We start from the raw sequence: 21965 nt of genomic DNA, 5'->3' as shown, positions 1-21965 counted from the left end.
ATTTTCATCCAGAGAACTGCTGCTCACTGGATATCTTCTCTTTTTCAGACCATTCTCCATGAGGGCCAATAGCGCAGGCTTTTTGTTCTCCTGCTCTTATCTCTGTAACTTTCCACACAATTCAGCCAACTGATATACAGTGCATAGTAAAAGAAAGCACATATAACTTTTCAGATGTTAAACCCCATTTTCTTAATATTTTCTGGCCTCTTATTAAGCAATCAAAATGCCTAATATAAAATCTAGGACACTTGCAGCTCCGATTGCCAATTGGTACAAAGTTGGTAAACAAAGCTAGATTCACAAGTTCAATGTCAGGGTCACATTTAATTTCAAAACTTATCAAATAAATTCATACAAATGTTAAGAATGGATGGTGGTAGTAAATGCACTTGGTACAAATTCATCAAGGGAGAGCAGAAACAGTCATTGTTGGATGGAACCAACACAGAGGAGGAAAGACAATTCACTGCAGGTGCTGCTCCTGAAAAGCACATTGGCAATAATTCTCTCATTTCCTACCTCCTGCTTTTGTTGCTGTACATGAACAACTGATCTAGCATTTTTCTTTTACCCAGTTTAGATTCCCTTCATCTTCCTATGTGCTTGTGTTGGGGCCACGAGAGAAGAAGCAATGAAAGAAATGTTCCAACCCGACAGAATTATCCCGCTTCATCACACCGGTGTGTTGTCAGAAATAATACGCACAAGAACCACTGTTTGATTCAAAAACTTCACTGCATTGACTGCGGGGTAAATCATATTTATCATACCTAATAAAAACAGATCATCCATTCAGTCAATGAAAACTTTTTTTTAAAAAAGGACTTAAACTAACTTTTGATCTGTAGGGTTTATTTTTCTTCTTTTTTGTTTTTTGTTTTTTTTTTAAACAGGAAATGAAAAAAAAAAAAACCAAACTTGAAATAGGCTTTAAATGTTGGGAGTAAGAAGATCTCAACCAGAGCAGAACGACACTTTGAACCCTCAAAATGAAAACAAAAGCCCCCTTTAGCACCTCAAACTCATTAGAAGAAGTCTCCACAGTATATGTAATATCTGATTATTCACCATCTAGCAGTGTTACTCTGGCCAGAACATAGTATAGAAGATGGACACAGCTTCCAGGACTGAAAAGTGAAACCAGTGTGGATGGGGCCAACTCTGGTTGCAAAAAAAATTGAAGTTTATGGGAAACCGGCCCTCAACTTGCTTGCCCTATGACCTCAGTACACTTTGTTTATGGCTTCATGGTTTCAATCACTAGTTTCAGGTAATACTGAATAAAACATGAAGCTCACTTTTGTAAATTGCAGTCATTATTAGAATCCGAAAAGAGGATTAGTCAGGGTAGGATCCAGTGTGTGGTATCCTTGTTCACAGCAAGATCATCTCCCCCCTTCTCACATCTGGTTTTAAAACTACAAGAGGCTAAGCTCAAGGCTTCATAACAGGACTTCACAAACCAGTGGGTGACGCCACTGGCTACATCCATCTTTTATACCAGCTGTGCCACAACAAGGTGAGCAGCTTTCTGTTTCTGATGCAAGTTAAACTCTGAACCTGAGATCTGTCTGGGAGAAGGATGAACGACTCGGGTTTGCCACCCTGTTAAAACACAAACTGGGCTGATGATGTGCACACTGTAACGAGGACGCCAAGTTTGACTTAAGTACAAAATTCCAGACATCCTCGAAATGTTGACTGAAAAAAAGAAACAACTTTACTGCAAGTTTTTTTGTTATTTTTAAACCAGCATTTAGGACTTCTCTGTATTTTTACACTGAATCAAATGAACTGTACTAAAGAGTGAACAGTGACCCCACCTTTTTGTGCGACAACAAAAAGAACACAGGCAGGTAGGGGTCTCGCTCCCCTTTCAAAAATCACGTCAGGGGCAAAAGATTAAAAAGAGGAACAAAAAGATCTGTACAGTACTTTTTAACAAAGTCATGAAATACAGGACTTCCTGGCTAACACAGTCTTGTATGTGCGTGTATCATCGTGTGTGTGTGTGTGTTTGTGTGTGTGCCTCGACCAAACTGACAACATGGCTTTTGAAGGTTTGAGTCCTGCTCCTCTCGCTCTTAGTCTTCATCCCAGTCTCACTGGTCAGCTCCCTTGTCTTAAGAATTTGGGGATTTTTCTATGATGTCCCTCTATCCATGACTAAAGTAAGTAGTTCTCTGGGAGGGCGGCACACACAGCTTCAGCCAGTCAAGCTTTCTATTACTATGACGGCTAGTCCTGCTAGCCTGACTGGCCTGCTGTCAAGTTCATACACTGGCTGGTTGTGATCTGACTTCCTCTCTCTCTGGAGCTCATTGATTTGGATTTGAGAAGTATGGAAGGGCTTTTTTTTTTTTTTTTTTTTTTTTTTTAAAATAAGAGGTGACAGGCGCAGTGGGGCTCTTGTTGGACTGCAGCTTCCTTAGCACTGTAGAGCTGGGAACTGCTGTGCCACCAATTCAAACTTCAATGTCTTGTTGGTGTTTAGGGTTGTGGGTGAGGAGGAATAAGAAGTGAGAACAGGAAAGGAGAGCAGGAAGGAGTGAAAGAGGGGAGAGATGAATTCTCAAAGGGTCAATGAGGTTCTCAGGTGGAAGAAAAGAGATTTGGGAATCTCCCTGAAGAGGTTGTTGAAAAGGAAGAGGTAAACAGGCTGAGACACAGATTGATCCTTCTTTCTTTAAAAAAAAAACTAAACAAAAACAAAAGCAACTCTTCATCTCCTTTTGCCGAGGGAGAAGCTGGAGCAGCGATCAGAAGGGACTGAGAGAGGTGGGAGCTCATCTTTGTCCATCTCTTCAGTGAGACTCACAGGTGGCACAGGCAGGCCAAGGACCAATGAGACAACCAGAGGAGGGGATTTCAAAGGGACTCAATGTCCGTCCACCATGACCAAAGAGGACAATTCGCCTTAGGAGCTCAAACGAGGCCGCTTCCTTGGAGACTGGTCTTCTTCCTCATCATCTTCCTCTTCATCTTCATCGTCAGGGTAGTCCACCAAACCAACCAGAGCAGTCTAAGACAACAACAAGAGTGACTGTTTCATTTCAATATGTACTTTTGCAGGAGCGCAGGACAGCTGTTAGTTAGCTAAAACAGTGTTCTAAATTTCACTCACATTTTACTTATTCTGACCAGTGAAGGCAAACAACAAGTAACTTGTGTAACTTTTATCTGCATTCATGTTGTGATACCACTCGAAACTTATTGTGCAACACAGAAAACTTCTGGCCTTTGATAAAAGACTGTCCTTTGTTATACTGTCCCCAAATTGGACAAAGGATTAGGATAGGACAGGATAGGAATTCAAGTCTTTCTCAGAATGCAACATGAAATATTACCTTGACTACTGGTGTGGCAGGAAGAGGAACAGTTTTGACAGAAGAAGCTGAACTGTTGTTTGGAGTGACGGCTGGTGAGGCAGGTGGGAGGGCAGCAGCTTTCCCGTTGTTATTGGCACCATTGGCTCCGTTGGCAGCTCCTACAACAACACAAACTAGGATCATGCAACAATCTGGGAAAAACTATCCAGCGACATTCATACAGTAAGAGAATATAGCTTACCTTTTTTGGCTTCCATGTACTTGCCGTAGCTATCAGAGAAGTCATCCCCCATTCTCTTCTCCACTGCCTCTCCATCGTCATCGTCATCATCGTCATTGAACCACAACTCTTCATCCTCATCCAAAGACCGCGCATCTCTTCGATATCTACAGTTGGGAAAACTGCTTCATGAGGTACAGGTGTCTACACAAGGGGAATTACTACCTTGTGGTAATACGTCTCTGATCAAATATAAATGAAGGTTATGAAGCTGAACAATGATGACAAGCACTAGGGTTAACAGAGGTTGACTAAAACATGCAGAAATTCGGTAGGGGTGTGCACAAAATGGGAATAGAAAACTATGTAAAGTCGGCATATATAAATGTAAATTTATGTGGTGGAGTGCATGAGTGATAAAGATCACAGTAAGGGAATGACCCTTGCTTCTGACCTGTTGAGTCTCTGGCTCTGCCGGTCTTTTTCCTGTTCATATCGTCCTTTCAAGCCCTTGAATGTCTGGACATACTCAATGGATTCAAGTGCTTTGTAGAAGTTATCCACGATGTGAGCTATGAGTGATTTGATGTCCTCCTGGAAAGCAAAAGGTGGATCATTATATATTTAATGCAAAAACAAAGGCTTGTTAAAGTAGCCTTTGTGCTTTTACATACCACTTTAATAAACTCAAAGAGCTCTATGATGGCAGAGTTGAGGAGGTTGTATCGGGTCCCGTTGTCCAGCAAGGCATTAATGACAGGCTCAAACAGGTTCCCTTTGATGATGTAGCGGTTGTAGTATTCGTCTTTTAGACCAATGATCCTGCGCATGAAACGCAGAGCACCTTGGACAAAAACAGAACACCTTGTAAAGAAAACGAGGCACGATATGATTCAAAGTCTTATCTGTATTCTTTCTGTGAGCTTGGATACAAACAGCAGTTACACAGCTCTGGTATGGTTATATCTGTATATGAGGTTCAACCACAATGTAGTCGCTATCAGAACACAGGGAACTTACAAAGAGCAAGGAACGTGTGCTTTGAGTTCATCAGCACCAGCACTCTCCTAAGCAGGTCTTTGTTCATGATGTAGGTCTTGATATGATAGGTGTGGTGTTCCACACAAAAGGTCAGAAGCTCCAGGATCAGTGCCAGCAACTGAGCTGTCTGGAAGTTGTCTACACAAATAAAGACAAATCGTGTTAGGACATGCAGCACTGTCCAGGTACATTTCCAAATACAAGCCAGACAGCAAGTGTACAATCCTTTAATATATAGTTTTAAGAGTAATTCCAGATTTTGTGATCCTCAGCATCTTCCTTAATAATTTGAAGCTGTTCTTAATCCCATAGTCTGGTGACTAGCTTAACATTTTATTTCTTATTCACGTCCTCTAAAAGAAAAAGAACCACACCCTTAGTAAGAGCTGCTGGTCATTTATTTTGGAAGGGTTCAGGTAAAAACAAATAATATAATGATGTTGTCTACTACAAGAGCAGTACTTTCAAGCCACTTCAAATGCACAAATTTCTAACTGTTGAGTAGTTCATGGTTGACAGTTTAAATAACACCCACCTGGGCACACTGGGTTGACCTTTGTTGATCCCTCCTGCAGATCTGAAATGTGATTACATAGATTAAACAGTGAAATTTCCTGTCTTCCAGTGTGATGTACCCTAGTTTAACTTCCCAGCTCACCTTTTGAATTTTTGTCATGTGCAGTGTTGGCCAGCAGAGGAGCAGTCAACACGTGCATGCAGTATTTGTAGAAGAAACTCAGAAATTCTGTCTTCTCAGTTTTCTAGCAGAAAAAACAAACACAAAAAAACTTTAATAAGTGTTTAAGGTTTCACTCAGGGGACACATACACTTAATCTAGCGGTGGTAACGGACATGTGGAGACACAGATGGGGGATTTTGTCAGATAACAATGAGGTAGGCACCATAAATGTGCTGCTTTACATCAGTGTTTCTTAAACTGTGAGGCAGGCCTCACTGGCAGAGCCACTGCAGGTGGGCTGTGTACAACTAGGGTAAAAATAACGCGTGAAACTAAGTTGAATAAACTTGACTTTGTAGACTTTGTTTTGTAAATAAAGAAGACGCCACTGACCCTAATTTGACTAAATTGGATCCTTTCTTCATTGTTAATGACTAAAAAGTGTGGGGAAATGTCACACCAAATAAAAGTCTGAGAACAACTGATTTAAATGAAAAAGCAGAGTGATCAACATTGAGCAATGGCTGGAGAAAAAGGAGAGGGGAAGAAATCAACAAAAATCTGGTTGATTTTGCTTACGTTGGTGGAAGCCAACATATTCTCAGGGTCGATGAGTGTCCTGAGCAGACCCATCAGCTGGACAGCTCCCCCCAGCTCTGGGTCAGAGTCACAAATCATCTGCTTGATCACAACATTTATCAGGAGAACATCCTGAAACACAAACACACACACACACACAAAGCAAACAAACAGGAGAAGTTAACACAGTAGCACATTCAGATTAAAAATAAATTTTGCATGACATGAAAAGAAAACTGTCTCTCTCAAAAAAAGGGGCAAACACAGTATTAAAACAAACAGAAAAAGCCTTCTTGTATACAGAACAGAAGATCAACAGAGGACACTAAAGAAAGTTAATCAAACTTTGTCTCAGCAATTCTCTATAACAGTTCTGTGTTTTTATACTACTTTATCAAACATGTAAATTGTGTATCAACAATAAAATGCCTTCAAATGTTATGGCTCTGTAGTAAAAATCGAGCAACTGGGTCATCACGTGAGCCCCAACAGTCACAGGCTGTTGTCACAATACAAAACACCTCTTGTTTACCTCATTGTTCATAAAGCAAACAGAGTTTTCCTTATTTAGATTTCATCTCAGTTATGGCTGTTCTACATGCCTGATGTGGTAATGAACTATTTGAAACTGAGGGAGCCTGGGCTGCCAAAACACTGCTTTGGATAAAGAGAAAGCTCCTTTTTAAAAAAACATAATGATTAGATGCTTACGTCATCTGTCTGCTGAGGTTCCTGCATGACAAATTCCCTAACCATGGAGGGGCTGAATTCCACCAGGTAAGAGAAGATATCAGTAGCTGCTGCCCTCACCTGCAAGTCATCCATTCCCTGAACGAAAAAAAAAGAAGTTAATTCAACTGAGCATTGACCAATCAAAAAAGACTTTTATTAAGACTACCTCAGGTACCCACATTCATGCGAGAACTAGAACGTACCATTACTATTTCAAGAGCAGGTAAAATGCCTAGATTTGCCAGAGTTTTGAAGAACGCATCCCTGTTTTGAGGCTGCAACGTTTGCGAAAACGCACAGAATTCTTTGACAAAGTTCACCTAAGGAGAGGAGAAAAAAAGGAGATAGATAAATGACAACATAAATGAGAAATGCAAAGATCAAAATAATTAAACCGGTCCTAAATAAAAATCACTGTGCCTACTGCCATTTCTGGCCTCATTTCTCAAACATGGTTATGAAAGGCAACTACTTTTTGAGGTTTCAACATATGACCAAAAAAAACACAACAACAAAAAAAAAACTTCTTAAAACTTGCCAATTCTCTCCTTTTACTGTCCTCGGTCGCTTCATCTGTGAGCTGTGCAAAGACCTCCGTTAGGAACTTCTCATCCTCCTGCGGCACATTTAAAGCCGGGTTAAAACATCAGAACAATAAAGAAACATGTCTTAAAAATAAACAGAAAATCTAATCCTGACTTGCAATTTCAGCACAACAAGAATGAAAAGCAAATTATTCCAGCAATAAAGCCATGACTCCTAGAACCATACAGAAAATTAAAATCAGTCACCTGACTGTGAAATGAAAGAATTCTAAGGTCCTGTTTGTTTACACCATGAAAATAATTGTGTGGTATAAAAATTATTGTTCATAACATATGCCTCACATTTGCACCATATTACAATCCACATACAAGTGTTACAATGGGCCTAAACCTATTCACTCAAAGATTTTTGAAAATGTTTTAATGTATAGTTTTAATTGGTCATCATCACAATACAAAACTTGACACACACATCTTACGCATACATTATTTGTACAGTCATTACAGGCTTATACATTTCCATCTGTTCACACTTATTATTTGAGGTTTCCCACTCAATTTAACATTTCACATGAGAATTAAATACATTTAAAGAGAAATTTTTAATTTGGTTTTAAGCATGAGTCATTTTGGTGGACTAATCTACAAGCAGGGTAATTTGTCAAACAAATTTTAATTAGTCACAACATGTACAGCAATACTGTATATGTACTGGCTAAACTACACAGTGGATTAAATAATTAACTGATAACGTCGTTTTATAAATAGCTTGGTTTGAATCCTTACCTGCAACATACTGACAATTTCCACCTTGTTGAAGAAGATGAAGGAGGTGAGTGTGGATAGGAAGTTCTCCTCAAAGACAGATGGTGTGGGCAGGATTATGTCCTGGATGTACTGAACTCTGTATGTCTGGTGGATCTTCTGCCGCAGTTCAGAGTCTGTGATAGGGATCACCTCCTTAAATTTCGCCGTCTTGGTCAAGAATTCCCGGTGGCGTTTAGGTTGAACCAATGCTGGGTCGTACTCCAGGCAGCCCACCACATCCATGATACAGTCGTCAGAGAACATCACCTCAAAGAGGGCTGCTTTATTGAGAAATAAGACACCTCGGACAATCTCATAGAGGTGATGGAGGCCTTCCCTGTTGTCCACTTCCTCACATACTCTAAAGAGACCCAGGAGTTTCTTGATGTAGCCCTCAGTCATCAGGGCCAGGGCAAGCTTTTCCCTCCGGATGGGTGAAGAAAGGACAGAGGTAACCAAGTCGGCAATTTCCTCCAGTCTGCCTTGCTCGCAAGGGGGGAGCTCAACTAGGTGGCTTGTCTCTGGAATCTCCTCAAAGCGCTCTTCCTCAGACTCATCAATGGGGTCCTGGGTGATGTCCAGAGCAGGGTCTCTGCCTTGGACCTGAGTCACAAATAAAAGGTATTATTAAATGAAGACAATTGATAGTATCATGTGTACAGTCACCTCTTTGCACAGGTTAATGTTTCTCAGTAATTTGTCCAGTAATCAAACTATTAAATAGATCAACAGAGCTTGCCCATTGTGGTAGGCTCAATGGAATTTTAGCACCAGCGAAACAGCTGTGTGTTCCTGGTTTGAGTTTTACCTGGCAAATTCTTTCCCAGATCTCGTCACAGCCAGCCTTTTCCTGGAAACTGAGTGCAAGGTCATAGTTATCTGCTTCTGACCAGACAATCAATGTGTCCTGGAACAAAGACAAAGGATTATTAAACTTTACACACTGACACGCTTAACTCTTTCACGGGAGGCACTTACAGACACACACACTTATTCAAGATACACTTCATTAAATTGTATGTTAACTGAACACATGCTTACAAATGTGTGCACAAACACAGGCAGCAAACGAAAATAAAAACGTCAACATTTAACTCCTGCAGACAGAGGATCTTGTGGCTCTGTTATGCCTTGTTGTACGTATTGCTGGCAGGATTTGGGTGCAAATCCTTAAAGTGTATCTGAAGGATAAAGCTTTCTATCCTGGTGGGAATACACTCATCTAGCATGACAGTGACTTATCCACAGAGTATGAAAATGATTTGAACAAAAGTCTACAACAGACAAAGAAAGCTAAACACATGCAGAATATCTTTTTTGTACCTAGCTTCACCAAGGTGGTTATCAACTCTAAGTCAAACAAGGGTTTTCCGATCTAGCTATGACCACATTCACATGAAAGAGGCAGCAATGGCAGCATGACCAACCAGAAACATGAACCGGTCTATTAGCAGCTGAGGGGCATAGTTTATGAATACTATCATGCTATAAAATTAGCATTATATAACATGAAGTAGGTAAACAGATAATACAGACTCGCTGCAACACAACTGCTGTAGCCAAAACAGCAGTGTCAGTCTGTGTGAGAAGAAAAGCACTGTGTAATTTTAAAGTATTGTTATATATGTCTTAAAGTAATAATGATTAAAGTAAATAGTAAAGTGTGTACAAATTCTGATAATTTAAGGCAACAAACTTAATGTCAAAGATCTGGGACGACCTCATTACTATATTACAATAAAAAGAAGCTAATCACGTTTAGATGTGCCGCTTCTTTCACTCAGTTTCCACAATTTGAAATAGTCTAAGGGCAAGTAGAAACAAAATTTTACAAAATAAAAGATTTCAAACTGTTAAGTAACCAACTTGCAAATGTTTCATGACGTCAGAAACGAAAAGGTTTAGATTCTCTGTTTTAGTATCATTTCAATGTGTTACAGCCTATACAACAATAAAGTTGCCCCCAAGAATCTCTATTTCTTACCGATGCTGATCTGAGACAAACTTCAGATTCTCTTACTATCTGCACACTAAGCTCTAATTGATCTTCCATGCATTATTTCATAGAAATAATTGTTCCATGGGATGCGATTTCAAACATGTTGATCTCTTGTCTCAAACATGACCCGTTCCTGAGGAGATTAGGTGTGGAGTGTAAATTACCACAGTAATCTACCCCATAAGAGGTAAACCACCTCCAAAACACTGGAAATCCAGGATTAAACCTGAAGTTAGCCAGACTCGACCCTAATCATTACTTAATGCTATAAATTTTTAGGTAATATAAAAGTGTCATATCGCAATAACAGTGATGCATAAAAAAAACCATGCAACATAACAACAAAACACGCCTCAACATGTCTGAGAACAAGAGCTGCTGTCAGCCTCCGAACAAGAGCTGCTGTCAGCCTCCAATACCCTAAAAAAAGGAAGTTATTCAACAACCTTCAACAAAGAGCAGTAATTTTAAAGACATGCAAAAATATTTAGAAAAAGGTGGAAAATAATTTTCTTTATTTATGAGACAATATTGTGCAGCTCCTGAAGAGTTACAAGGTTAAGGTTAAGTTGAATTAGTTAAATGTTTCATCAATTACAGCAGCTCACTGTTAAAGGAGGGTGGAAATTGACTTTCAGACACTTACCCCATAAATGTGGGAAGACTTCTTATTTATGCCATAATTCTAATGACACCTTAATTTACAAACAGGTGTGGTGCATGTGTGGTAATTACTCACGGCATTACCCGATTATTACTCGATACCAAGTTAACAATTGCATCAGTCAGCCAATTTCTACTGTCTCGCCTAGATTACAGTAACTATCCAGCAGCAAATCTCAAACCAGTGTTGGGATTATTTAAATATGTGTGCTATCTGTAGCTGAGCCAGACTCAGGTAATAATAAAAACTTACCTGTTGTTTTTGATATGCAGTATTTGGACTTATCTTCGATTCCAATAGCAGTGATCCTAAAGCACAGAGATATAGGTGACTAAATATTCAAGCCAGTTAGAAAGCCGGTTCTTTAAAGACGAGGTTTGTTATTCTGCCTGGGAATAAACAGTTATGGCTATGCAAATACACACAAAAACAATCGAATTAAACTAAAATGCTTAAACACAAAGGTAAAATAACTACAGCAAACCTTAGATTCTATTGTAATAACGTTACGTACTTTCTTTGTCACATACATGAACCACAAAGAGCAATAACAAGTTTATACGTTCAGACTTTCAGGCGCACCATGCTACCGAGATCCCGTCGGACCAAACTAATGAGCATGCTAGCAACAGCTATTCAATAAATATTTGCCATTTATTGAGAGACCTGCCTAATATTAACAGTTCTGGCACTATGACGGCGAAGTCTGCCCCACATGTAGAAAAAAAGTCTAATAAGGTAATCTGGTACCCACTGTGGGCAATCGAAGCGCTCTCTCCGAACAACCAGGAGTTAGCATGCTAAACACCGTAACAGCTATGCTAACAGGGAACTTACCGTCCGATTCAGCCCGAACTAATAACGATATCCCCCTCAGTCGTTCGACAAATGTAGACGAAACGTGCCCGGTACCCCGATCATCCCATTGCCGATCTTCATTCAGCGTATATACCTTCACTCGCCGCCGAGTGTCCGACATGGTTTAAACGAGTCGGAGCTAGCAGGCTAGCTTTCTGCTAACAAGCTATCACCTCACCCGTCTAGTGTTTTCCTCGACCTGTTAACTTTGTTTCCAACCGCATGTTATAAAACATGCATGTTTAAATTTAGTTCCCAATAGCAGCAAAATATATTAGTAGGTATTTCATAAACATATTACGACGTGAATCTACTTATTAAGGGGCCTAATATTAAACTGTAAAATTCTGAGAGAACACAACAACTCTAACGGCCTTCTTGCTAACGTCCACAGACCGCCATCTTGTAATCCGATCTTGTGTTCTTTTTCTTTTTCTACGTCAATCAAGCGCTAACTGCCGCGGGGTCTCCTCCCCCGGGCGGCATCGACCAATGGCAGAACTGCGGCTCCTCCAGCTCACCGCGTCACTAACGGTGGAGAAAGGTAATAGCACCCACAGCCGTTTGCAGATGTTGGCATGATGTACAGATGTGATTTGGTTCAGCTTGTTTAATTCATAGAGGAAGCAGATACTTACTTAAAGCAGAAGATTAACAGAGTTTTTCACGCTAATTAATCACAATCATAACTGCCAAGTTTTTTTTTACACAAACGAGGAATTTGTCTTGGAAAAAACAACACTTCAAGCCATGATCTACAGAGAAAGAGAGAAAGGAATAAAGGTTTAATGGGTTTTTTGGCATAAATTACTAGACTTCTTGGAAAATATTCCTCAGACTAATGAGACAAAAGATTAACTTTTTGGTAAGTAAAACTAACATTTAATTAAAAGAATATCAAAGCAACAGTCAAACATGGTGACGGTAGTGTGATGGTCTGGGGCTGGTTTGCTGCTTTATGCAGCTGATGGAACAGTGAAGTCTGTCCTCTACCAGAAAATCCTGAATGAGAATGTCCAGCCATCTGAAATTTTAGCAGACTTGGGTTATGCGGCAAGACAATGATCCAAAACACCAAAACTTCACTGAATGTCTCAAAAAAACAAAAACAAAACAAAGGTTTGGGATTGGTCTATTCAAAGTTGGGACCTAAATTAGACGCATGACCTTAAACAGGCCGTTCATGTTCAAAAAACCTCCCAACATGACTGAATTTAAACTATTCTGCAGAGAAAGATGAGCCACAGAGGATCATCTGCCTCCATCTCAGTCCATCCTCCTCTGTCACACCAACCTTCCTCTGCCACACCAACCTTCCTCTGCATCCATGAATCTTCTCGGAGGTTATCCTCTGGTCCTCCTGCCTGGCAAGCTCCATCTTCAACATCCTTTGTCCAATATATCCACAAATTACCTCGACAGTCACTCCACCCTGCCTATACTGTCCTGTGCACTGTCCGTTGTTTTGGATGGTAGCCCCGAGGTATTTAAACTCATACACATGTATTCTGTCTTGCTTCTACTGACTTTCATTCCTCCTCCCTCCAGATCTGTAGGCCCTTCCTGATGCAACCCTACACATTACTACTAACACTCTTAGATTAAGGCTGAACAGAGAAACACTTAATTCTTCTGTGAGACTCCAAAGAGTTATTAGATCTTTCCCTGTCCAATATTATGCAATAAATTGTTTTAAATAAATGTTGATAAATGACGTTATCATCTCCACCATTCAGTTTCTTTTAAGGACCCACTGGATGAACCTTTCCTATTGTGAAGCAACTGTCTTTTTTTAAACACGCTGAGGCAGTACTTGTGTGCCTGCATGTGGCCACTGAAACATGGATTTAAATCAGCTTTTTATGAAGAAAATGTTACATGCATGGACTCAGTACATTCTGGCATAGTTGGAAGGTGTTTTGTTGATTTAAAGACATAAATAAGGCAATCATTACTGACTTTATTTACATATTACGTCTCCATACTGCTACTCCTTTTAGTTGTTGCCATAGTGGATCATCTGCCTTCACCTCACCCTCTCCCTTACATCCTTCTCTACCACACAAGCTCTCTGCAGGTCCTCCTTCTCTACATCAATGAAGCTTCTCTTTTCCTCCTCTCAGGCGTCTCCATAATCCCAACATAGAAAGTCCTAACTCTCATTTACAAACCTTTCCTTCTCTCCTGCTGCCTCCCTCTTTCCTCTTTCTTTGTCCTTGCACAGCAGTTTCCACCAGCACCCTGCTGGTCAACAGCACCATTGGTAGTCGTTCATTCTTGATGAGCCACATATGAAGATTTGAAGATTTTACATCGGATCCCCTTCCTGACCTATTTATCCATGGTTGGTAACAGCACTAGGAGTACACTGGCATGTGGCCCACCTGTGGCTGGTTTTTTATTTACATTTTAGTTACTCACATATAATATAAATGCGACACCATATAAAGATTAAGAAAACACCTCTCTCTAACACGTCACCCACTTGCCTTTCTTTTCTTTAGTGGACACACTGCTACAGCAGATACCAAATATGCCTCAAGAGGCAACATTATCACACATGTGAATGACAGAAGCACTGTTGTTGTGTAATGAAAGAAAAATCTTATGACTTTGATACAGTCAAACAACAGAGCATGAAAATGGGTAGACACTTGTATTTTTGAAAATGTTTGCCTCCTCGTCTTATCCGTTTGTTTGTGCAAATTCTCCGAGTCATGATGTCAGCAGCATTTTTGCCACATCCATACTCTCAGCAGCGGAGTAACCTTCTTTATGTATAGTTCATAACAAGATCTGTTGTTTGAAAAGGGAAAGTTGACTCAGTCCAAGTCTACTCTGACAGAAAAGCCAGAAGTTAGGCAATCATGGGGGAGTGTCACGAATCTGTACTGGACGTCTGCATGTCGCTTGAACCCATGGAGATGCTTTGTTTGTCATTCAGTCTCTTTACGACGCTTGTAGCAGTAGACTGGAGCACCTTCCGCGAAAGCCTCATTCTGCCATCTGTTGGGTCCCGTCCAAAATACTTGACCTGTTAGCAGAACACAGTTTAGATACAAGCATCCCAGACTGAAATTCGCAATGCCTTGTCTGCAGTAACCGAGACGCACCTGTATCTCCTGTCCCACCTCTAAACCCAAAGCAGTCGGATGTTTGATCTAAAAGGAAAATAAAAGAAGTGACTTAAGTAGAAATCCTACCATCAAACGCAGACTCAAAAGGAAAACCGTTTACGCAGACAAATTCACATACCCGTTTGTGGTCCAGCTGGGAGTTGTGCAGCAGGACAGGAGTCATGTTGGGATAAAGTTTCACCATCACGCCAATGTCCCTAAAGCAGAGGAGCAGAAGAACAGATGAGCTGTATGAAGGCTGCAATATTTTATTTATACATAAATCAGTTTCCAAGTGTGGGGAAATAACTGTAAACAAACAGTGTTTGTTGGTAAAAAGTGCATTGTTTAAGTTTACCTTATTTCTGTGATGGTGGCAGTGTAGATAGCACCAAACTCCAGCTGCTGTTCTTGCTGCAAAACAAAGAAATACACCCATTTTCACCTACATAAATTATGAATATGTGTAATATGTGTAAGCAGTTGTTCTTAATGTTTTGATTTGTTTATGCAGGTAATGTTTGCATTGTGATATAAAACAGCAATTGAGTTTATAAATGTGCATAAAAGGGTGCAAAGAAACTATTAGAATATATAAATATAGATATATATATATATTTATGTTTTATTAGAGCATGCTGAGAGCTTTCCTGTTTTTTTAAGTGTATTGATTTCTCTTATTTCTTTGTTTAAATGCCATCTAGCTTAAGCTTTATACTATATTCCTCTTTTTTAATTTGTTTTGGGTTCTCTGTAGAGCACATTTTAACACAAATTTTGAAAGGCTCTGAATAAAGACAGACTGCTATTATAAAGGTAATTACAAGTGGGGGAGACTCACATCGTCTTTGCAGATCTCGCTGATGAAGTGTTGGGCTTCGTTCATGGCTCCTGGTGTTGGAGCGAACACGGAAAAAGTCTCCTCGTCTACCTGACTTATCGTCACACCTAAAGGTAAAGAAGAAAATGTGGTGACGCTTTTATATTCTGCACAACAGTTTCTATTATGAAAAAACTAATCTGTGTGCTGCTGGATTAGCATCACGTCACCATCACATTCCAAGTTGCCTTTTTCAGACTTTATTACTTATACATTACCTGTTTGAGCTTGAAGCCTGCGGAGGTTGTAGCCTCCAGGGCCAACAAAGCGAGCTCGCCTTGAGACAGGTACCCGGACATTTTCTGAAGACAGAAAACATCACATATTGGAACAGATGACAGTAAAAACTGTCTATTAAATATTGCATCTTTCTATATATATATAATATTCAGACATAACCTACCAACAACAGGTCCATTCTCTTTCCTGCTCTCTCTGGGTTTTGCTATGCATTTGTTCATAATGCCCAAGATTTCCCTCTTTGCCACTGAAACACAACAACAGGCAAATGCCGAAAAACAGCCATGCAAATAAAATTTTAATAAAGAGTATATTTCTCAGTTTTGGGGCTACCTGTGGCCTGTTGGATTGCCTCCATGACCACCTTCAGTGGCAACCCAGGAATCTTCACATCAGCCTGGAGGTAAAATAAAGAAAATGTAGTTAATACATTTCATCTTTATCAGAAAGGCCATTTATGTTTCGCTTGTGTCCACCACACAGTCCTTTAAGCAGAACAACACTTTCACTAAGAAGAATCCTGCTTAACTTGCCATTACAGAGACAAATTAGTGTTGTCTTATAATAAAAAGATAATAAAATAAAGCTCTAACACTATACTGGTCTCTTCTTTAATATTTTACACATCGAGTACAGTTTATATTAAAACATTTCTATGAAAAAGTGATATCCCCTCAGTTAGCTTTATTAAATTTTACTTCTAAAAGATCTTTCTTGGACACTTATTACAAGTTACTCAATGCAGTACCTGTAAAGCAGTGATACCCTTGTTTGTTCCTGCCAGTTTGAAGTCCATATCTCCCAGGTAATCCTCTATTCCCTGTTTACGAAACAGTTAAGAGCTCATATTCAACACCTGTCATACCCAGGAACAACTACAATAACATTTTGAGCATTCAACTATAATCTTTCTTCCACTTGTTAGTAAAAATAACTGATCACAAACTGGACTTACCAGAATGTCTGTTAATAGTCTGTAGTCTTCTATCTCAGCAGGTTTTTCTGGGTTAGCCTTGGAGATGAGACCAATGGCTACACCTGCCACAGCAGAAGAGATGGGCACACCTGGCAACATAGATTTAGATATATTAGTTAAACATTATTATATGACATATTATCTGACTAGCACTGTATCCAGACACATGCAAAATTCAGGTCACTTTGAAAGAAAAGCTGATGTTTGCTGTCTGCACGTCTAAGGTGCAGAGAGCAATTTAAAATCGGATTTTTCCTGGATTAACTAAAAAGTCTGAAAAGTACCTGCATCCATAAGAGCGAGGCTGCCTCCACACGCTGAAGCCATAGAGGAGGATCCTGAGAGGACATGCAGAAATGGAAATATGTTGAAAATTAAAAGCAATGGACACATTCGTATTTGTGACTTTTTATATTACGCCTTATAAAATTGCTTCCTCACACTCACCATTTGACTCTAACACCTCAGCAGTGACCCTGATGGTGAAAGGGAAGTCTTTAGGAATGACTGGTCTCAGAGCCTTCTCGGCCAGAGCTCCTGCAAAAACACAAACAATGCACAAAAGATTCTTAATGGAAATGAGGGATTATTAGACTGAATACAAACAGAGGATGAAAAAGGTCAAACAAACCATGTCCAAGCTCTCGCCTGTTGAGGCCTCCCATCTTTCCAGTCTCATTGGTTGCATATGGGGGGAACTAAAAGAAAGGGAAAGTTGACTTTAAAGCTCCATTTGAAAACTAAAACAATTATATTTAATATCTGATAAACTATGTGACTTAAAAAATGATTTTACTTACTTCATAATGAAGCATAAAGTTTTTGTCTTTGATGCCACTGCAAAAAGAAATGCATGCATCACAGGAGTGCAGATGTTGGTAGACGCTGGCAGTATCTCCATAACTAATAACTAGCTTTTGAAATACATTCCTTGAAAGTTACTGAACAATGATCCTTTTCAATACTACATTAACATACTGCATATATCTGTACATATAAAGTATATGAGGTGATACCGTTTTTTAATCCATGATAAACAGTATCAGCATGAGCAACAAATATCCAGTTATTGTCATGCTCTTGTCTGAGCATCCATGTAAGGAAATTCCAAAAAGTTGATTCTGTTCATCTGGACGTAGCGTTGTCAGCAGGAGAAATTTTTAGTCACTCATCAAAGTGACTTCTTCAGTCTCAGGATCTAAGGGGAAACCTGCAGGGGTCTGCAAGTGACTGAAGAAGTCACTTGGATGAGTAACAAAATTTTCTCTCCCGCTGAAAACGCTACTTCCAGATGAACAGAATCAACTTTTTGGGATATGTGTTCTGGTTGTTCTACCTTAAAGCTGTAGTGATAATATCTGTTTTGATGCTGGACTCCAGGGAATCAAATGTGACACTGCACAGCACCTACAGGGAGCAGAGGAGGACTTTGTTACTGGTAACATCCAAGTTTTTCCAGTTTAGAGGACTTTTTAAACACAGAATGGTACACTGGTAACACAGACTCATAGACGATGCTTTATTTAAACTGATCATGCTTAAGTGTGTACCAAACAGGCCTACTCTGAGCCAGGAAAAAATCGACTACAGTTTCAGCGTTCCTGCTGTTGTATTCAAACCTGCGATACTTTTGCTTTCAAAACTGAAGAAACAGCCACAAACATCTTCAATCCCTTCAAACAAAACTTAATTAACTAAACTATGACTTTTGTTGGCTCTTTGTGCTTTAGCATACCTGTGTTTGTCCTCTTTGAAACAGAGCCGAGCCATGCAGCGGTTTAAATAGATCTACATCACATGAAATGTTTCTTAAACCAGTCAGCTCTCTTCCATCACACCTAAAAACACAAAATGGAAAACACAATGTTTCCATTTTTATACACCCAGATGACGTAACATTATAATATCCACCCACAACACAGATTGCTTACCTCCTGTACTCATTGAGCACTAGATTGCGGAAGATTTCCTTGCTCAAAGTGTTAAAGGATTCAATGACTTCAAAAGGCTCGGCCTGAGGGAATTTTTCTATGAATCGACGACATCAATTGACAGGGTTTAGATGGAAATACAGCAACATCTGAAACTTAACTGTAAATTCTTTCCATGCACCATAACTTTGAAGGCGTAATACCTTTAAGTTCCTCTTCAGTTTCCAGCCGAACTTTGTTGATTGCTTCATCTCTCGAAATCTAAGAAGATTATGATGAGATTATTACAGTTATTTAGGTAAACTTCACTAATACATAAACTGAAGCAGAAAGCTGAATAAAGATGGTAGGTTTTACCTTGTCATGAGTATAATCGGTAAAAACAGCGTAGATCCTCTCAGAAGCTAATCTGCAACAGGAAAAGGAAAAACAAGTCATTTCTGAGAGCTAGAACAATATAAATTCTGTTTTTGTCCTATTTTTGGCCCATCATGTTCTCAAACCATTAAATGAAATCATTACCCTTGCCTCAAGATTATTTTGTTTTCTTATTTATCAAAACATTTCAAAATACACTGCTTAATTCCCAGCATCCTTTGCCTTCATCTTTCTCAGTCTCAGGCTGTGTTCTTACCTCCGAACATGTTCCACCATGTCAGTCGGGGGTGAAAACATCTTGACGGGGGCGCGCTTAGTCACCTTCTGCTCTCGTGCCAGCTGCTGGATGGCATGTATGATTTGCTGGGTGTGTTTGACTCCCACCTTCACAGCATGGCAGAAGTCCTGCTGCAGCACGTTTTCAGCTGATGCCTCAATCATCACTGGCAAACACAGAGAAACATGAGTATGTGATGCTGTCTAAGACAGGCATGAGAAGCAGGAGTCAGGAAAATGTAGGATTCTCAGAAACTGAATTATTACAGAAAGCCACACATCCAGGCCACAAAAAGATAAAAAAGTCCAAGGTAAAGTTTAGCAGAAATTGTCAAATTTAAAACACAAAATGCCATTATGAATAAATTCCCATAAAGGAGTAGCAATAAAAGACAGCAAAAAGACAATTTACATAAAGGTAAGTCTATAAATACAGGAAGTCAATAATTCTGCAGGCACTATCTCCTCAGCAAAGTGATTCCAAACACTTGATCAAGTGTTTGAATTCTAAACTTAGCAGCTTAACTACATGCCGCTATAAACACTAGATATTCTGCTGCTTATCACATACCGATTATTAACTTACCCACTTGACTGCTGGGAGCTCCGGCCACTATCAGGTTAAGACTGCTAGAAGCCATCTCTGCCCTCGTGGGGTTGACCAGCAACTCTCCATTTACCATACCCACACGCACAGCACCTGCACACACACACAATAACATAAGTAGCTCCAAGGTGGAGATAAACAATAATAACAATAATGTCCCAGGAACTGAAAGTGAAGTGAAAATCAATAAAACAATATGCATATTTCTCACCCACTGGTCCATGCCAGGGGATGTCAGACAGGGCCAGGGCAGCAGAAGCTTTAATGGAAGAATATAATGTTTTACTCGAGGATATAAAACAAACAAACAAAAATCTGATTTGTGAAGAAATCTCTGTAGCTGAGATTTACCTCACCTGCATTAATAGCCAGCACATCTGGATCATTGATGCCATCGACTGCTAGCAGGTTACAGAGGATCTTTAGAAGTGGACATACATTAAGACAGAATGGGAGGATTATCACCTTTGTGCAAGAAAACAAAAATGTGGCAACACAATAACCACATGATAGTGAAAAGTCTTTAAAATGTAACTTACCTGAGTGTCATAGAAATAACCAGGAGGGAAAAGAGGTCTAATCGACCGATCTGAGCAACACGAACAGGAAAGTTAGTCAGATCACTCCAATTAAACACACCAAAGAAAACCAAACCTCCACAACAATGTTATACACACAATAATGACAGCGCTTATCTTTTTAACTCACCAATAAGTCTGCTGGTGAGGATCTCATTGTCGGTGGTGCCCAGCTCTCGCCGCAGGTAGTTGGTGGGAATCCGACCGGCAGCTGCAGCTTTCTGTCTGTAGTCCACCTGTCAGTTGAAAAGGATATTAAATCAAAAGAACCCCAGCAGATATATTCTTACATCGAAGATTCATAAGGTCAAATCCACTTAGAACACGGCTGTAACAAACATGGAGTCGTACCACAAGCGGCATGAACTGAGACGGAGAAGGTTTGGTTTTGCTCACAGCGGTCACCATCACAGAGGTGTCTCCAAGCTATGGGAAAAGGAAAAGGTGGGAGGTCACCATTTAAACCCAAAGAACAACATTTAAAAAAAAACAAAAAACACAAGTCATCTGTGCTCTGTTTTAATAGGCAGCCACAGAGGTGAATTACAAGTTGAATATATGAACACGAACAATACAAGCCTCAGTATAGATTCTGCTGTGCTGTGCTGACACGTCCTGGGTAAAAGGGACACGGGACATAAAGCCAAACTAACAGACTGGCTGCTACCAGTTGAAAGGATTTTTTTCTTGGTGGGATTCCTGCGCATAAGTGACGATTCTCTGCATGCTGATGGCCCATGCTTTACTATTCTGTAATAAAGATCTTTTGCCAACAAAGTTATGCCTGATGTATAATGAATTACCACAACAGAAGGAGGATTAGTAGTAAACAGAATCAGAAATAGAAACAATACACAAAGAAGCAAAAAGAAAGGGCAAAGACAAATCAAAGAAGAACTTTTGTACCTGTACTACAGCAGCTCCATCAGCAAATCTGGCAAACCTCCCTGAAGAGATTTCAAGTTTCCTGCAAAAACAACAAGAACACAACACGTGAAACTGCCAGTGACCCTGCACCGCTCGCTTTATTTCACAGTTCATGGAAGAGAATGGAAACTGGGAAAGTCCACTCACTTCTCTCCGAGGTCCACTCCCACTCTACATGCGTTAGTATGGCGGCTGTAAACACTCTGGTGACATAACCGAACATGAAGGCGGGCGAATGAGCGCCCCAGCCGGAGCAAATACTTCATATTTAACCAGTAAACAACAAAAATATCCGCGCTCAATTTGTCTTTACAGTCGGGATGTGAGCGAGGAGGCTACCATGACAGTTCGTCACATGTGCGGAATTACGTAGAGAAGCTGCCTCTTCTGATTGGACAGAGCGAGGAGAGTGTGTCACATCCACGGAGTTTCCTGCCATCCAGTAAACAACAGTTCCGCTTGATCTACTTTACATTTATCTATTTAAATAAATAAATAAATAAACAGGTGTATTCAAATTGGCTTTTAGTAATCAATAAGGTTTTCATTTTACATATTTTACTTGATTCTCTATAATCTTAAAGCTCAAAAGTATGGCA

The 21965-nt window shown here is 39.9% G+C and overlaps 2 protein-coding genes across 2 annotated transcripts; both read right to left on the bottom strand.

Annotated features, from left to right (window-relative positions):
- Positions 1-310: 310 nt before the first annotated feature.
- Positions 311-11876, bottom strand: LOC134640475 (serine/threonine-protein phosphatase 4 regulatory subunit 3-B-like). Its single transcript, XM_063492278.1, has 16 exons — positions 11437-11876; positions 10852-10907; positions 8745-8843; positions 7916-8539; positions 7123-7200; positions 6788-6904; positions 6564-6680; positions 5853-5984; positions 5252-5354; positions 5129-5170; positions 4573-4731; positions 4227-4396; positions 4007-4146; positions 3574-3719; positions 3351-3490; positions 311-3025 (listed from the first exon to the last, which is right to left on the bottom strand). Exons 1-16 carry the CDS (start codon positions 11576-11578, stop codon positions 2921-2923), a joined length of 2370 nt encoding a protein of 789 aa, XP_063348348.1. The 5' UTR covers positions 11579-11876; the 3' UTR covers positions 311-2920.
- Positions 11877-12290: 414 nt separating this feature from the next.
- LOC134639835 (polyribonucleotide nucleotidyltransferase 1, mitochondrial) lies at positions 12291-21705 on the bottom strand. The gene is made up of 28 exons (XM_063491288.2): positions 21514-21705; positions 21346-21406; positions 20791-20865; positions 20570-20675; positions 20401-20450; positions 20218-20281; positions 20073-20120; positions 19841-19954; positions 19235-19421; positions 18958-19009; positions 18804-18861; positions 18601-18697; positions 18405-18507; positions 18006-18076; positions 17470-17506; positions 17301-17367; positions 17117-17206; positions 16954-17007; positions 16649-16758; positions 16442-16513; positions 16027-16090; positions 15857-15940; positions 15672-15755; positions 15415-15521; positions 14932-14987; positions 14713-14791; positions 14571-14618; positions 12291-14491 (listed from the first exon to the last, which is right to left on the bottom strand). The coding sequence occupies exons 1-28, from the start codon at positions 21630-21632 to the stop codon at positions 14336-14338; spliced, it is 2313 nt and encodes a 770-aa protein (XP_063347358.1). The 5' UTR covers positions 21633-21705; the 3' UTR covers positions 12291-14335.
- Between the last annotated feature and the right edge of the window lie 260 nt (positions 21706-21965).

Source organism: Pelmatolapia mariae, linkage group LG13 (assembly GCF_036321145.2).
Source record: "Pelmatolapia mariae isolate MD_Pm_ZW linkage group LG13, Pm_UMD_F_2, whole genome shotgun sequence".
Lineage (NCBI taxonomy): Eukaryota > Metazoa > Chordata > Actinopteri > Cichliformes > Cichlidae > Pelmatolapia > Pelmatolapia mariae.
This window is presented reverse-complemented; position numbering and strand designations above follow the sequence as displayed.

Coding starts and splice junctions, on each gene's coding strand:
- LOC134639835 (XM_063491288.2), bottom strand. CDS start 21,632: ATGAAGTATTTGCTCCGGCTGGGGCGCTCATTCGCCCGCCTTCATGTT. Junction 18,077..18,404: donor TTCAAAGAGGACAAACACAG/GTATGCTAAAGC, acceptor TGCTCCCTGTAG/GTGCTGTGCAGTGTCACATT. Junction 15,756..15,856: donor AGAGAATGGACCTGTTGTTG/GTAGGTTATGTC, acceptor TTCTGTCTTCAG/AAAATGTCCGGGTACCTGTC.
- LOC134640475 (XM_063492278.1), bottom strand. CDS start 11,578: ATGTCGGACACTCGGCGGCGAGTGAAGGTATATACGCTGAATGAAGAT. Junction 8,540..8,744: donor TCTGGGAAAGAATTTGCCAG/GTAAAACTCAAA, acceptor TTTGTGACTCAG/GTCCAAGGCAGAGACCCTGC. Junction 5,355..5,852: donor ATATGTTGGCTTCCACCAAC/GTAAGCAAAATC, acceptor TTTTTCTGCTAG/AAAACTGAGAAGACAGAATT.